General features: G+C 41.6%; 2 protein-coding genes across 2 annotated transcripts in view; one reads left to right on the plus strand and one right to left on the minus strand.

Annotated features, from left to right (window-relative positions):
• Positions 1 to 16302, minus strand: part of LOC118388983 (histone deacetylase 7-like) — a 266283-nt gene that overhangs the window by 137409 nt on the left and 112572 nt on the right. The window lies entirely within an intron of this gene.
• LOC118388981 (heme transporter hrg1-A-like) lies at positions 8385 to 13879 on the plus strand. Its single transcript, XM_035778628.2, has 3 exons — positions 8385 to 8660; positions 11362 to 11529; positions 12028 to 13879. The coding sequence occupies exons 1-3, from the start codon at positions 8531 to 8533 to the stop codon at positions 12162 to 12164; spliced, it is 435 nt and encodes a 144-aa protein (XP_035634521.1). The 5' UTR covers positions 8385 to 8530; the 3' UTR covers positions 12165 to 13879.

The following is a 16302-nucleotide window of genomic DNA, read 5'->3' on the forward strand; positions in this document are numbered from 1 at the left end:
CATGGTGTAATTGTAACAACATACAAGATCTCAAGTCCTTTTGTTCACCTGCCCTAGAATTCCTCACAATCAAATGTCGACCGTATTATCTCCCAAGAGAACTCTCCTCATTTATCCTCACAGCCGTGTATATACCCCATCAAGGAACTTCACACTTTATGCGGATATCCAAGATGGCCATTTGAGAACAAGAAACTAAAACAGGAAGCACTGGTGCCCTCCTATTTCCGACCATGGGTCTATAGGCAGAAACTAAAACAGGAAGCACTGGTGCTTGGGTCTATCCAACGCTGGTCTGACCAATCGCATTCCACGCTTCAAGATTGCTTCGATCACATGGACTGGGATATGTTCCTGGTAGCCTCAGACAATAACATTGACGCATACGATTACTCGGTGAGTGAGTTTATTAGGAAGTGCATTGGAGATGTTGTACCCACTGTGACTATTAAAACCTTCCCTAAACAGAAACTGTAGATTGATGGCAGCATTCGCACAAAACTGAAAGCACGTACCACCGTATTTAATCATGGCAAGGCGAAGGGAAACATGGCCGAATACAAACAGTCTAGTTATTCCCTCAGCAAGGCAATCAAATAAGCAAAGCGTCAGTATAGAGAAAGTGGCGTTGCAATTGAACGGCTCAAACACGAGATGTATGTTGCAGAGCCTATAGACAATCATGGATTACAAAAAGAAAACCAGCCCCGTCGCGGACATCGACGTCTTGCTTCCAGATAAATTAAACAACTTCTTTACGCACTTTGAGGACAATACAGTGGAACCGACATGGCCCGCTACCAAAGACTGTGGGCTCTCCTTCTCTGTGGCCAACGTGAGTAAAACATTTAAACGTGTTAACCCTCGCGAAGGCTGCTTGCCCAGACAGCATCATGAAGTGCTTTGAGAGACTAATCAAGGATCATATCACCTCTACCCTACCTGTCACCCTAGACCAACTCCGATTTGCTTACCGCCCCAATTGGTCCACAGACGATACAATCGCCATCACACCGCACACTGCCCTATCCCATCTGGACAAGAGGAATACCTATGTAAGAATGCTGTTCATTGACTCCAGCTCAGCATTCAACACCATAGTACCCTCCAAACTCATCATTAAACTTGAGATCCTGGGTCTCGACCCCGCCCTGCGCAACTGGGTCCTGGACTTCCTGATGGGCCACCCCCAGGTGGTGAAGGTAGGAAACAACATCTGCACTCCGCTGATCGTCGACACTGGGGCCCCACAAGGGTGCATGCTCAGCCCCCTCCTGTACTTCCTGTTCACCCATGGCTGTGTGGCCATACACGCCTCCAACTCAATCATCAAGTTTGCAGACGACAAGTCTACAGTGGTAGGCTTGATTACCAACAACGACAAGACAGCCTACAGGGAGGAGGTGAGGGCCCTCGGAGTGTGGTGTCAGGAAAAGAACATCACTCAATGTCAGCAAAACAAACGAGATGATCGTGGACTTCAGGAAACAGCAAAGGGAGCACCCCCCTATCCACATCGACGGGACAGCAGTGGAGTAGGTGGAAAGTTAAGTTCCTTGGTGGACATTTCACCAACAAACTGAAATGGTCCATGAACACAGACAGTGTGGTGAAGACACAACAGCGCCTTTACAACCTCAGGAGGCTGAAGAAAATTGGCATGTCATCTAAAATCCTCACAAACGTTTAAAGAAGCACAATTGAGAGCATCCTGTCGGGCTGCATCAGTGCCTAGTACGGCAACTGCACCCCCCATAACCACAGGGCTCTCCAGAGGGTGGTGCGGTCTGCATAATGCATCACTGGGGGCAAACTACCTGCCCTCCAGAACACCTACAGCACCTGATGTTACAGGAAGATACATCAAGGACAACAACCACCCGAGCCACTGCCTGTTCACCCCGCTACCATCCAGAAGGCGAGGTCAGTACAGGTGCATCAAAGCTGGGACCAAGAGACTGAAAAATAACTTATATCTCAAGGCCATCAGACTGTTAAAGCCATCACTAACACAGTGAGGCTGCTGCCTACATACAGACTTGAAATCATTGCAACATAATAAGTTGCATGGACTCACTAATAGTGTTTAACAGGATTTTTGAATGACTACCTGATCTGTTTATTTTTTTATTTCACCTTTATTTAACCAGGTATGTGTGTACCCCACACATACAATTATCTGTAATGTCCCTCAGTCGAGTAGTGAATTTCAAACACAGATTCAACCAGGGAGGTTTTTCAATGCCAGGCGAAGAAGGACACCTATTGGTAGACAGGTAAAAGAAAAGAAAAAGCTGACATTGAATATCCCTTTGAGCATGGCTAACTTATTAATTACACTTTGGATGGTGTATAAATGCACCCAGTCACTACAAAGATACAGATGTTCTTCCTAACTCAGTTGCAGGAAAGGAAGGAAACCGCTCAGGGATTTCATCATGAGGCCAATGGTGACTTTAAAACAGTTACAGCTTTTTTATTAACCTTTATTTAACTAGTTTAATGGCTGGGATAGGAGAAAACTGAGGATGGATCAACAATATAGTTACTCCACAATACTAACCTAATTGACAGAATGAAAAGAAGGAAGCCTGTACACAATAAAAAAAAATATTCCAAAACATGCATCCCGTTTGCAACAAGGCAATAACGTAGTACAGCAAAAATACAAAATGTTATGTTTGGGACAAATCCAACACATTACTGAGTACCACTCTCCATATTTTCAAACATAGTGGTGGCTGCATGATGTTAAGTGTATGCTTGTAATCGTTAAGGACTGGGGGATGTTCCTGAGTAGCGGAGTTAGTTTTGAATTACGTCTGCTTGAAAAGGTGGCAAGACCTGAAAATGATCAACAACCAATTTGACAGAGCTTTGAGAATTGTTAAAATTAATAATAGGCAAATGTTGCAGAATCCAGGTGTGGAAAGCTCTTAGAGACTTACCCAGAAAGACTCAGTTGTAATTGCTGCCAAAGGTGCTTCGACAAAGTATTGACTCAGGAGTGTGAATTAGGGTAGAATGGCGGGACCCAGTTACCGAGATTTACCAACCAGAACCACACCCCTTTCCCGGGATAAATAACTGTGAGAAACCAGTCAATTTTAATGAATTATTTATATGAACAGCATGGCGTGAAATGGAACTGTTAAATGATATGCAATGTCTAAATCTGGCTTCTCTACAGCCTCTGCATGATGAATCAACGCTCAGGGTGGGGACAGACAGCCCATCTCAGTATAGAGTGCAGTTCACAATGCATGTAGACCTATCATCTCATTATGGTAAAAATGTTCTTGTGACAGGTAGGTCTACATTTGCTACAGAATAGCCTATGCTACAGTAATATAAAGACAGAATGCACATCTAATTTCCCATTAAAAACTGGGTGGTTCAAGCCCTGACTGCTGATTGGCTGAAAACTGTGGTATATGAGATCGTATAACACCGGTATGACAAAACATTGGTAACCAGTTTATTATAGCAATAAGGCACCTCAGGGGTTTGTGGTATATGGCCAATATACCACGGCTAAGGGCTGTATCTAGGCACTCCGCATTGTGTTGTGCATAAGAACAGCCCTTAGCCATGGTCCTTCTGTGGCTCAGTTGGTAGAGCATGGCGCTTGTAACGCCAGGGTAGTGGGTTCGATTCCCGGGACCACCCATACGTAGAATGTATGCACACATGACTGTAAGTCGCTTTGGATAAAAGCGTCAGCTAAATGGCATATATTATTATATATTATGGTATATTGGCCATATACCACACCCACGAGGTGACTTATTGCTTAAATAGACTATTCAAAGAGGGTCGCAAGCTAAATGTTAAATACAGTAGCCAATAGAAGTCGGTAGGTTGAAAGAATAGCGAACGCGCAATGGCGGTAGGCTATAGCAGTTATTTATTCAGACCCATAACCAATCTTCGTGAACAGAAGTGAAAGCCTTCTGCATCTAATTATATTCTTCAAGGATGTCGTTAGAATGATGAAGATAAGGACAACGAAACTTAATTCACTGAATGAAGCAACAGTAGAGAGAGAAAGAGGTAGGCTAATAACATTAGGGGAAATATTATGAAAGGTGTGTCAGCCTACTAATTATACAAATAGGTCCTATTACATTTCTAGATTAAAATCAAATTCGCTAGCCTATACTTGTAACTTTGTAGGCCATGTGCTGCACCAGAATCGCATGTTCTCTCCCTGCTTAATTGTGGTTTGAACAATTTTGGAATTCCAGTCCGTATAATACAATACAGTAATACAGTTCACACTCAAAAATATTAGCCTACTAGAGCTCATTTTATGTATTTACTGAAGAGAGCATATAGCTAGCTACGTCTATGGGCTTTAATGTTATGTCATGCATAATGGCAGTAGCCTATATCATGTGTATTGGCTAAAGGCACAATCCTCTGGGCTTTTTGGGGCTTGGGCTCATTAAATGTTTTTAATGTAGGGCTCATAAAATGTATTTAATGTAGGGCTCATAAAATGTATTTAATGTATGGCTCATCAGGCTCAGGTAGCATCAGGCTTGCATATTCAATCAAAGCTCTAATCAAATAAAGACATAGGCCTATTTATATGCTTTATAATGCTTTTGAATGACACTTCCCGTTTTGGCGGGAAATATCGGGTTACCTGGGAGAAAAGTGATTTATTCTCAAGATGGAACATTTGTAAAATACCTGGAAAATATTCAACCCTAACGAGCCTCCTAGGTTTTGTATTGAAGTCAATGTACCAAGAGGAGGACAGAAACTAGCTGTCGTCCGGCTACACCGTGGTGCTACCCTAGAGAGTACTGTTGAGGCTACCGTAGATCCTTCACTGCAAAACAGTGTGTTTAAATCAATTATTTGGTGACGTGAATATATTTAGTCGTTTTTATCTAAAAAAAAAAGAGAACTTTTTTAGTGTCTCACTATTTACATTTTTTCTGAAATTCACTGAGGATGGTCCTCCCCTATTTGTTGATGTGAAAATGTTGCTTTGCAAGAATATCACAGAAGTCTCCCAAGACCACAGTAGGAGCTGTTTCTCATGATTCCGCAGTCGCCTGAGCATGACACCTATATCCAATGTTGCCAATTTAGCGACTTTGTCGTTATATTTAGCGAGTATTCAGACCCCTCTAGCGACAGATTTTCAAAAAAAGCGACTAGCGACTTTTTCTGGTGTTTTTGTAGGCTCTTAAGTGGACCATAGGGTTAAAAACCAAACCAAATTAAGAAAACAAAACAAAAATAACAACTTTTTTTTTTTAAACAAAAAAACGAAGTAACTCCGCCAGAGTGTCTATTTTGGGTAATTTGTACCGGTCCCAAGCCCAGATAAAAGAGGAGGATTGGAATTGTGACATTTAAAAAAACAAGAATCAACAGAAGAATGTTCATTTGTAGTTCTAAAAATATTTAGGGTGTTTTTACTCACTTTTTGTCTCTCCCACGATGTTATTTCTCTCTCCTACAGCGTCCAACACAATTAGATTCATTCACATGGTCAACTATGCAAATTAGGCGATTACGTCATTTAGCAACTTTTAGGAGAGCCAATAGCTATTTTCCTTACTGCCTATATCTGGCGTGAGGATTTCTTTGACACATTATTGGCTGTAAATATTAGATAACAACATTGTTGAGCAAATTTGTTTTACACAAATAGGACACACTGTTCATGTCGTGTAGCCTTTTATATATGTTTCAACTTTGCCATTTAATTGTTGTCGCCTTTGCAGCTACATAATGTATTGTCATTCAGACGTTTTTATACAAGCATGCACAAGCTAGTATTCTGTCTGCAGCACAAAAGATGATGACAGTTTATGGTAATGAGGGAAACCTTCAAAATAAAGGCCATCATTTAAAAACATTGACATTTAGATAACTCGTTCAAAAGAGAAAATTTCCAAATGTTCTCTACACCACATGCCAAAATGCCTTGAATTGATTAGGGCCCTGACCGTCCCCCTCAAAAACGAACCATACCTGGTTAGTAGAGACTCTACTGAGTATTTTCCACCTCACTTTAGCTGAGAACATTTTTCGCTCTACAAGCAAATATGGAGACAACAATTAAATGGCAAAGTCTATTACAATGTATTGCATTGGGGCTATGGAGGGGGTGGAGAACGAAGGCTGCTGGATACGTATGACACAGCCCCCTCCAAAACGACACATATTTGGTTAGTAGAGACCTTACTGAGTATTTCTCACCCCAGTTTATATGAGACAGGTAGTCAAGTTTTTCTCTACAACCCAAAAAGTATCCCATATACAGTGTATTGCGTTGCAGTGAATGGAGTGGATGGAGTAAGGAGTCACCAGCACTCTGTATTAAACCCGTTGCACAGCTCAATAAACCAATTTAAGTTTTGTAGACTATTGAGTAATTCCAATAACATATATTTGTATTTTATTAAAAGTGTATTTCTTAAATATAGGGGTTCCCAAACTTTTTCACTCGTGGCCCCTCCTTCCAGCATTGAGGAACAACCCGTGCACACGCTCCACGTCTGTTTCTATGGGCACAAGCACTGTTCATAACACAAACTCTTCACACCCCTCTTGTTGGTGGAGAGCATTTTGTAGGTTTAAAGCTTATTTCCTGCAATTCTACACAATTGTCATGGGTGCAAAGACAATTTAGCAGTTTTAAAGCTTTTTTTTTTGTATTTCCATATAGTTTGCAATATCTAATGTGTATTCATGTGATATTTGAGTGACAAAAAAAATAACAACAAAATCTATGGGCTAATTCAATTTTTTTTAAACTATACTTTAGCTGACATGGGCTAGTTGATCAGGACATTTCTGACAAGTTATAAATAGCTCTCTAAGGTATGCAATGGCTATATATTTATATATATATTTGCGTTGTTTGCTCTATAACCCATTAATTCATACGCCACTGTGATATACAATAAGGCAGTGACAATAACCCATTAATTCATACGCCACTGTGATATACAATAAGGCAGTGACAACAGACACACAAAAAACTACACATACATTTGTTTCATCACAAAACCAGAGAGGAACATCTGTCCTGTGAAGTCCACAAAGCAAATATTGCAGTGAACATACAGTTAGTTATATGCAGCATGGTCAAGCAAGTTAATGTTTTCAACAGTTTACTAAACAACTACTGATTTAGAACCACGGAGTTACCACAAGTCAGCACAAAGACAACGGGAGCACTGCCTCGGCTACTCCAGCTCCATTTCAACTTAAACATTTAAACATCATCAAATCAACAAAGCTATATATGCTTAGTTTAATACATTGAAAACAAACTTAAAGATACCAAAAACAATTTAGTCCAATCAATGTTGCTAAATATCATGTGGTTGTCCATGGTACTTATTTATTGCGTGCACGCGCATGCAAGTTAAAAAAAAAAAAAAATTTTGGGGACTACTTGTAGACTAGTTGAACGCCAATGCCGTCCTCCTCTCTTTCATGTTGGCAAAACGGTCTATGGCTCCATACGCTTTTCGTTCTTGTTTTCATAGGCTACCTATCAAAAATGCTTGCTAGCCTAACTTCCTCGCATGGGCAAAAAAAAAAGAAGCTAAGTTAGCTAGCTAGTTAATGTGAGCCTACTAGGTTACATCTAGGCTACATATTGAACTTTAATCGTCTCAGGCCAGTGACCCAATATATTAATTTATGGTTAGATCAGAATCGCCGTCATAATCATTGGCCTGTACAGAGAATGAAGTCAAAACAACAAGTCCAAATCCCCATCTCCATCCATGGTTTAGGAAAATCCCGATTTAACAAGCTAGCTACTGCAAGACATCACCACAAGTGAACCAGAAACGGACACGCTTTTCTGACAATTCTGACATATTTCTCATGGTGTCATTTAATTGGTGTGAAGCCAAATCCAAACTGGCCTCCCTTGGGGGACATTTTGCTGCACTAGGACAACCCACAGTTGAGCTCAGTTCAACGCTGATTGGATAATTATTTCATAATTGTTTTATCAAGGACGACCAAGTGCTTGCTGGTATCAATCAATCAAACGCTACAGCAGCAACATGTCATACTCTTTTGTTCCAGACAGTATCAGATACATGGGCTACACATACTGAGTCAGAGGGGCGCTGTTTCCCTCACTCAGATTATTTCTCCAGTGAGATTCAGCCAATTGCGAATTGATGGAAAATTATGAAAACGCAGAGAGACGAAATATAAATTATTTTATCATTGTTATTTTTTTTTATTGGTCAAACCTGGGTTCCCTTGGCATCCATGAATACACACCATTGACTGCACTAGAGTGCAAAAAAATAAGATATTCCCAATAGCATGTCTTGCAGGGGGACTTTTATTTTGAAACAGTCCGCGATCGTGTTGGCAGCATACTATCCTGCTGCTTGGAGAACTATAATCATCTGTTTAGCTAGCTTGAGTCGAACAGAGGCGAGTTTCTCAAAATAAGGCACTTGTTTTTTAACGTTGAAGTTATAGTTCCCCCCCCCCCATTCTACTTGTAGCGTGTCACCTGTCCCTAATGGGGTTCAATAAGACGTACATCAGTATCGGGTATGCCTCTTTTGGCATGCTTATGGGATTCTCAGCGTTTCTCGTGTGGAACATCGCGTACAACCAACCATGGACAGCTGCAATGGGAGGATTATCAGGTAAAGACTTATTAGCAAGAATGTAAACAATTGTTTATTGTGTGGATAATATGTAACAGTATACACTGCAGTATTTTAAGGATTTACCTGTTCATTGGACTCGCATGAGCTGAACATTGCCACAGTAGGCTACCCATCTCTTACATTACTGTTACACGATTTTAGAGTGACAAATTGTCAGAAGCCCACACTTTAATTAGCCTTTTCAAATTTCTAAACGTTCTACCTAAAGTCCTAAACGTTTTACCCCAGGCATTCTAGAAAAGTTGGACTGTTAAACTTTAAAGAATAGCTAACGTTTACATGGCTATACACCACGCTGGCTCCATGATCTCTAAAACGGCAGCTATAACGTTACAACTTTGGCAAATGTAGTAACATTCATAGTATAACACCTATGTAATATCTAGGATAACTTTATTACCCAGTAAAACAATTAATAGGTGTATATCCAGCACTGTCTACGTTCGTCTTTCCAACGCATTTCCAGCTTTATGCATTCTATATTACCAGCTTGGTTAACCTGGAATTCTGGATCTTCCTGATGCTTCAACCACACTGGCCAAAAAACGGTCTGGTGTCAACTCAAACGGTGTGTTATTTCTGCCGTACACTGCTTATTGGGACTGAAAGCTTTTGATACGTTTCCTCAGATGCATTTAGCACACGTGTCCTGCTACTCATCCCATTTGAAGTTCTCAGCATCACCATTATAATTTGCTCGTCTAGAGTGGAAGCCTGAACCTACCATAAAGTAATACTTGTCTTGCGCATTGAACATAATCTACTCTACGCCTAGTTAACAACCTTGTAAAAAAAACGTTACTTTAGAAAGTTACTGAATTGCTTAGGCCTAGTATTTGCATGAAGTGACTTTTTAAAGTAAAGTATTATTGATGTGTTACATAATGACTCACTAGGTCAGGGGTTCCCAAACTTTTTCATGCAGGCCCACCTTCCAGCCCATGTCAGCTAAAAATTCTCTGCACCCCATGATAAAAAATGGGGTGCAGAGAATTTTTAGCTGACATGGGCTAGTTGATCTGGACATTTCTTGACAAGTTATAAATATCTCTCTAAGGTATGCAATAACTGATGATGCACTACCTAATTTCGTAATTGTGCCTTGTGCTTTCTACTGTTACAACTTTCAAGAGTAAATTCAAAGCTGGACTGAGTTCTTTCAAAAAAAAGAAACCCTCGCCCTGCACATTTTGGGAACCACTGCACTAGGTAACAAGTGGTGCATTTATGGCTGTGAACTTTGTCCTCTCAGGTCAGCAAGCTGATATCTGTGTGACTTTCCTCTCACCTCTCTGCTGTAGCCCTACTGGCAAACAGAACAGTAGCTACATTTGCATATTTAGTGTTGTAGGTCAATTTCACTGACGATGCATGTCTTGCTATTTTTTAACATGAATGAGAATGACTTTTTTTTATAAAGTGCCATGTCACTGATGTTCTTATCAAGGCCAAATCCGTATCTTTGTTGTGGAGTTGTGATAACAGCATGTGATACCTGTGCCAATACAGAGAGAATCAATAAGGGGGCAATTCTTGCTAGGATTTTCCGTGGCATGTGCTTGGTTGGTCATATGATTCTAGAGACCATGAGATGAGGAAATGAGTGGGGTCAGCATGGCAGATTGACACAGCCGAATAAGCCTATTCCCTCTAGAAATGACTCATGAGGGTCAATTGAATTTACTAGCTTGGCTGCATCCGATTCTCTACACTTCCCCCAAAAAACCTCCCGTCATGAATTTTAAAAGCATTGGATTGATTTAGCTCTACGCATTGGCTAGAGGGAATTTCAACCATTGTTAGAGCGACGACAGGATGTGTGCAAGTGCACACTTCAGTAGAAGGGTGTCGGAACTGTGGCTCAGCTCCACTCACTGTCTGACCATGCTTGAAAGGAAGCAAGTCGGGTACTTTCCAACCTCAAACACTGTTTTAACAACCAACCCTGAAGAAAAAAACTCAAGTTTATGTAGGCTACTTGCTCATTAGTTTTGGGCCCATATTCAAAATGAGCGTCGGAGTAGGGGATGATTTAGGATCTTTTTCCATACGCTCCTTGACATTGCCACTTTGTCCTGTCTGGCATGGTCGACTAGTGAAGACCATTTTTAGCCTAATATTGTGTAAGATGCGGTGAAAGTGGATTCATGAAGGATAGTGCTATACACTAGTGCTATGGTCCAGACCCAAATGTGGTGTGTGGTTATGAAACAGTAAAAGAGGAACATGGAGGAGTGACAGAACAGTGTGATTTGAGACAATGACACAACAAAATATGACATTGTTCACCGCTAAAATGTACATGTCATTTAGCAGACGCTCTCATCCAGAGCAGCTTACAGTAGTGAGTTAATACATTTTCATACTTATCTTTTTTCTTTTGTACTGGTCCACCGTGGGAATTGAACCCACAACCCTGGCGTTGCAAGAGCCATGCCTCTACCAACTGAGCCACACACTGACATAGTCTATACCAACAGGACCTAAAGCTCAAGATTGTAGTTAGACAAGCAAAGGCATCTCTTGACTTGAGAGAACCCCTCACCCTCCCAATGCTTTTTCAAATACAGTTCAATTCTATGCTGTGCAAATACTTGCGATAGTTACACGTGCTTGTCTCATGTCAGTAATTGACTTAGTGTAGGGGTTGTGAACGGCTTGTGTCTTTCTCCCTCAGGTGTGCTGGCGCTCTGGGCCCTCATCACCCACATCATGTACCTGCAGGACTACTGGCGCACCTGGCTGAAGGGCCTCAAATTCTTCCTCTTCATCGGAGTCGTCTTCTCCCTGCTGGCCGTGGTGGCTTTCATCACCTTCCTCTCCCTTGCCATTACCAACAAAGAGTGTGAGTTTCTCACACACACCTCCCCCTTCTCTCATTCATTCATTCATTAATTTACTCCTCCGTTCATCCTAATTTGCTTCTCCTCGTCTCCCCTTCACTTGCTCTGTTCATTCACAACTGGCTACGTCTCTTCCGCCATTTGCTTCCCTTCCCGTCCTCTGTTTCATCCATTGTACTTTTTTCTTGTTGTGCATTAGGATGTATTTAGTATTGCATGTCTTAATCTGTTAGGGCACGCACATATGATGAAATCTATTTCCACACAAAATGTCTGCTTGCCAGAGATTGTTTGCTCTGGCATCACATGACTCCATGGGGTTATTCATTGTGAGATCCTTGCCCTTGTGTATGCTATGAGCCTGAAGCTTTGGTCACTTTTCCTACAGGAACTTTCATTGAGAAGCACCTGACTCAATGAATTGTGTAACATTGTGCCAACCATGGCTTTTTCTCTGAGTCTGCAAGTCTCTCATGTCTGTCGTATCTTGTGGTTCCCAGCCATGACTGACCCGAGGAGCCTGTTTCTTTCGGGCGTGTGGAGCTTCATGACTCTAAAGTGGTCCTTCCTGCTGGCTCTCTATTCCCACCGCTACCGCAAGGAGTTTGCCGACGTCAGCATCCTCAGTGACTTTTGATGAGGGCCCTTGAACAGCCCCCCCCACCCAATGGAGGTCTATGGAAGGCTAACTCGCAGGGCTCCTAACCTGAGGGTGCTAACTAGGGGAGAAGGGAGGGAGTGAAGATTTGAGGGGTTGGTGAAGCCAAGTCGTCATGACGAGGATGAGTGCTGGAATGAGGGTTGATCTGAAAGGCGTGGGGTAGCTGCACATACACCAGATTTCTTCCACCAATCGCTTGCTTATAAATCCACGTGGAGGGAGTGAACGAGTACACACTTTGGGGAGAAGGGTAGTGAATCGGAATGCAACCTGTGTGTTGTCTGTGTTAATGGGAGAATTAGTACCTGGACCTCTGTCCATGCCCGCACCTTCTCGGTTAGACCCCCCTCTTTCTATATCTGTAAACAGGGTATGCTCAACCCCTGCTAGGCCAGTTTATCCACAAGTTCATCCCTATGTTATGCCTTTTATGGATTTGACTGTTCCCATGTGTATGTATGTGACACTGTCTGTGCTCCTCTTGTATGTCTTCGACACATGTTTTTAGAGTCAATATCTCCCTTTTTATGTGATTTGAATCTTCTTTTTGGTGACTTTGTGGGTAATCCTTGTTAATTGTGTACATCACGTGTGAAAACTCATTCCACAGAGGGCCTAGTGTCTGTGGGTTTTCGTTCCTCCCTTGTACTTGATTGATGAAGGTCACTAATTAGTAAAAAAACTCCTTTCACCTGGTTGCCTCTGTTTTAATTGAAAGGAAAACCCCAAAACCTGCAGACACTAGGCCATTCGTGGAATGAGTTTAACAACCCTGCTGTACATCTTCCTGTGCTTATATACCTAGGAACATGTTCTTAACAAGATGTATAATTGATGTGGTTTTATGATAGAGAATTCGTTTCCATTCTCTTGCCACAAGGGGGAGTCAGTCGATCAAATGTTGCGGCTGTTGGTAAAACATCCCACTCATTTAGAAAGTTGTTAGAAAACAGAGCAAAGTTTATCTGCATACATATAAAACATGCATTATACACAACAAAAGGACACGTCACAGGCCTGTCTGGGGAAATCTTAGTAGTCTTTTATTTTTAGGATGACTGTTTTGATCTGTGTTATCGATGCGTGAACTTTTAGTCCACAGAAACCTGCTGTCACTTCGGAGTCAGTGTATGTGCTGAAGCAACTACATTTAGAGTATCATGTCTCAACACTTATGTATTATGATACAGTTATAATGCTTTGGAAACGAGACTTGTGTAATGTCTTATAGTGTTACACCTGTCAGTGTTCGACACTATTTCAAAACATCCCCCACAAATAGTTTTTGAAGAGATTATATGAAGAAGGATTTTGCACTACCGTCACAGAATGTTAGAACAACTGCCTTTTTTTCACAACAGTTGCCAATGGAAACCCAACTGCCTCGTCTTATTTGAACGGAGAACGCTCAAAGGAGAGAGCTCCTTTTGTGGAATTTGTGTCATTGCTGTGCCTTCGCTTTAGCTCGCAAACGTTATTCACCATCATCATACTGCTGCTCATTGAGATTAATTTGATTGTGCTCTACCTTTTTTTCCCCCTTGACATCTGTTTGCTTCTCTGTGGGCTACCACATGTATCATATTGTACTATAAAGAAACATGACATTGTGTATATCCACTTGTGTGTATGTCTGTTGTACAGGTATGTCTGTGTGAGAGCCATATTAATAAAGTATAATTTTAATGACAGCCGTGTGCATTACACTGGGGGTGTAGTACATCTCGCACAAATTCATACACAACAGTTGTAACTTTATGTTGTGCATTGTTTGTACAACCGGCATGTGTACTAGGCCTTGGGCATAGTGGCCATAGACTAATTCGATTTTTATAGTTCTTTTGAATTTGTTTTACTAGTAGACATAATGCTTTGATGGAAAGGGTTAACTTAACTACATTGTGGAGGAAGTGATTGCACTGTTGCTGGGGTGCACCCAGGGAAGGGGTTGAATTGAAGGGGGGGATTGGGTTCTATCACCTTAATGTTTGGACACAACACACACTACATGACATAAAGGATATGGACACCTGTTCGTCGAACATCTCATTCCAAAATCATGGGCATTAATATTTTGCTGCTATAACAGCCTCCACTCTTCTGGGAATGCTTTCCACCTCAAAGTTGGAACATTGCTGCAGCAGCTTGCTTCCATTCAGCCACAAGCATTAGGGAGCCCGGGCACTGATGTTGGCCGATTAGGCCTGGCTTTCAGTCAGCGTTCCAATTCATCCCAAAGGTGTTTGATGGGGTTGAGGTCAGGGCTCTGTGCAGGCCAGTCAAGTTCTTGCACACCGATCTCGACAAACACAGAATCATCTAGAATATCATTGTATGCTGTAGCATTAAGATTTCCCTTCACTGGAACAAAGGGGCCTAGCCCGAACCATAAAAAAACAGCCCCAGACTATTTTACCTCCTCCACCAAACTTTACTGTTGGCACTATGCATTCGGGCAGGTAGCGATCTCCTAGCATCTGCGAAACCCAGATTTGTCTGTTGAACTGCCAGATGGTGAAGCGTGATTCATCACTCCAGAGAATGCGTTTCCAGTTCTCCAGAGTCCAATGGCGGCGAGCTTTACACCACTCCAGCCGACGCTTGGCATTGCGCATGGTGATGTTAGGCTACTCGGCCATGGAAACCCATTTCATTACGCTGTCGACGAACAGTTATTGTGCTGATGTTGCTTCCAATGGCAGTTTGGAACTCGGTAGTGAGTGTTGCAACCGAGCACAGATGATTTTTATGCGCTTCAGCACTCGGCGGTCCCGTTCTGTGAGCTTGTGTGGCCTACCACTTCACTTCACTGCTGAGCCCTTGTTGCTCCTAGATGTTTCCACTTCACAATAACAGAGCTTACAGTTGAGCGGGGCAGCTCTATCAGGGCAGAAATCTGACAAATTTACTTGTTGGAAAGATGGCATACTATGACGGTGCCACATTTATAGTCACCGAGCTCTTCAGTAAGGCCATCCTACTGCCAATGATCGTCTATGGAGATTGCAAGGCTCTGTGCTCAATTTTATACACCTGTCAGCAACGGGTGTGGCTGAAATAGCCGAATCCATTTATTTGAAGGGGTGTCCACATTCCTTTGTATATTTAGTGTAAATCAGATGCATTATAGGACTTCTCATGGAAAAACATTATTAAACGACATTATAAAGGCTAATACATGGTTATAACAAGTTATAAAGCATTATGCCTGCAAGATGGTATATACCTGCAGGCTGTTACCCAGTGCTAAAGTAAAAGTAAAGTGTCACTCATTATGGTCTAATAAAAATGTATTTACTTCTGCCACCTACATACCCCCAAATTTAGCACCTGTGTGTATTTTTGTGGTTGTAGTACAGTTACCATGGTAATGTTTCTCAGATGGATTCTATGAGGGGACGAGGGTTAGAGTGTCTGGGGAGCCCCGTGTGTTTTTATTTTGAGGGAAGGAAACATTGTTGTTTTTATTTAGCCAGGTCAGCCGTGTAGAAACAGACCTCAGCATTAGAGTGGGATTTACACTGAGAAGGAGGCAGCCATTTTCCAACTCACTCAGCCCACATTATAAAAGAAAACACCCTATAGCACTGCAGGCAACAGTAAACGCTCGGGCAATAACCGGCGCTTTGAAGTTAGGCAATTATTCAAATCCATCCATATTTTTATTTTGCCCCCTCAAAGGGGAGTTGGGAGGATGCAAGGAGTTTTGGTGTATGATTTGGTTTAGACATGTGTATGATAAAAGGGACTTTGAAGTTCATATGAAAAAAATATGTAAATTACATGTTGGTTACCTCTGTTGAGGTGATTGACGCAACAGATGCAAATGCTGATAGATTGCCAATAGCTTTTTTTAACATAGTTTTTAAAAAACATGACATTACCATAATAGGATAGTGTTAGTGAAGCTAGCACAGAGCTCAACCAATTATTTAATTAAGTATCTTCCAACTTTGATCCTTTATATGAGACCATTTTGCTGCCCTCATCCTACTTCCCTCATTCTACTCTTTTGTTTTAACAGCATTCTTGTTGGTACTTATATATTTATTGCATTACATTGGTTTGTTTGCAAGCCCTCAGCGTCACGTTGTATAAAGGTAATTGCAATGTT

This window comes from Oncorhynchus keta, chromosome 10 (assembly GCF_023373465.1).
Source record: "Oncorhynchus keta strain PuntledgeMale-10-30-2019 chromosome 10, Oket_V2, whole genome shotgun sequence".
In the NCBI taxonomy this organism is placed as follows: Eukaryota; Metazoa; Chordata; class Actinopteri; order Salmoniformes; family Salmonidae; genus Oncorhynchus; species Oncorhynchus keta.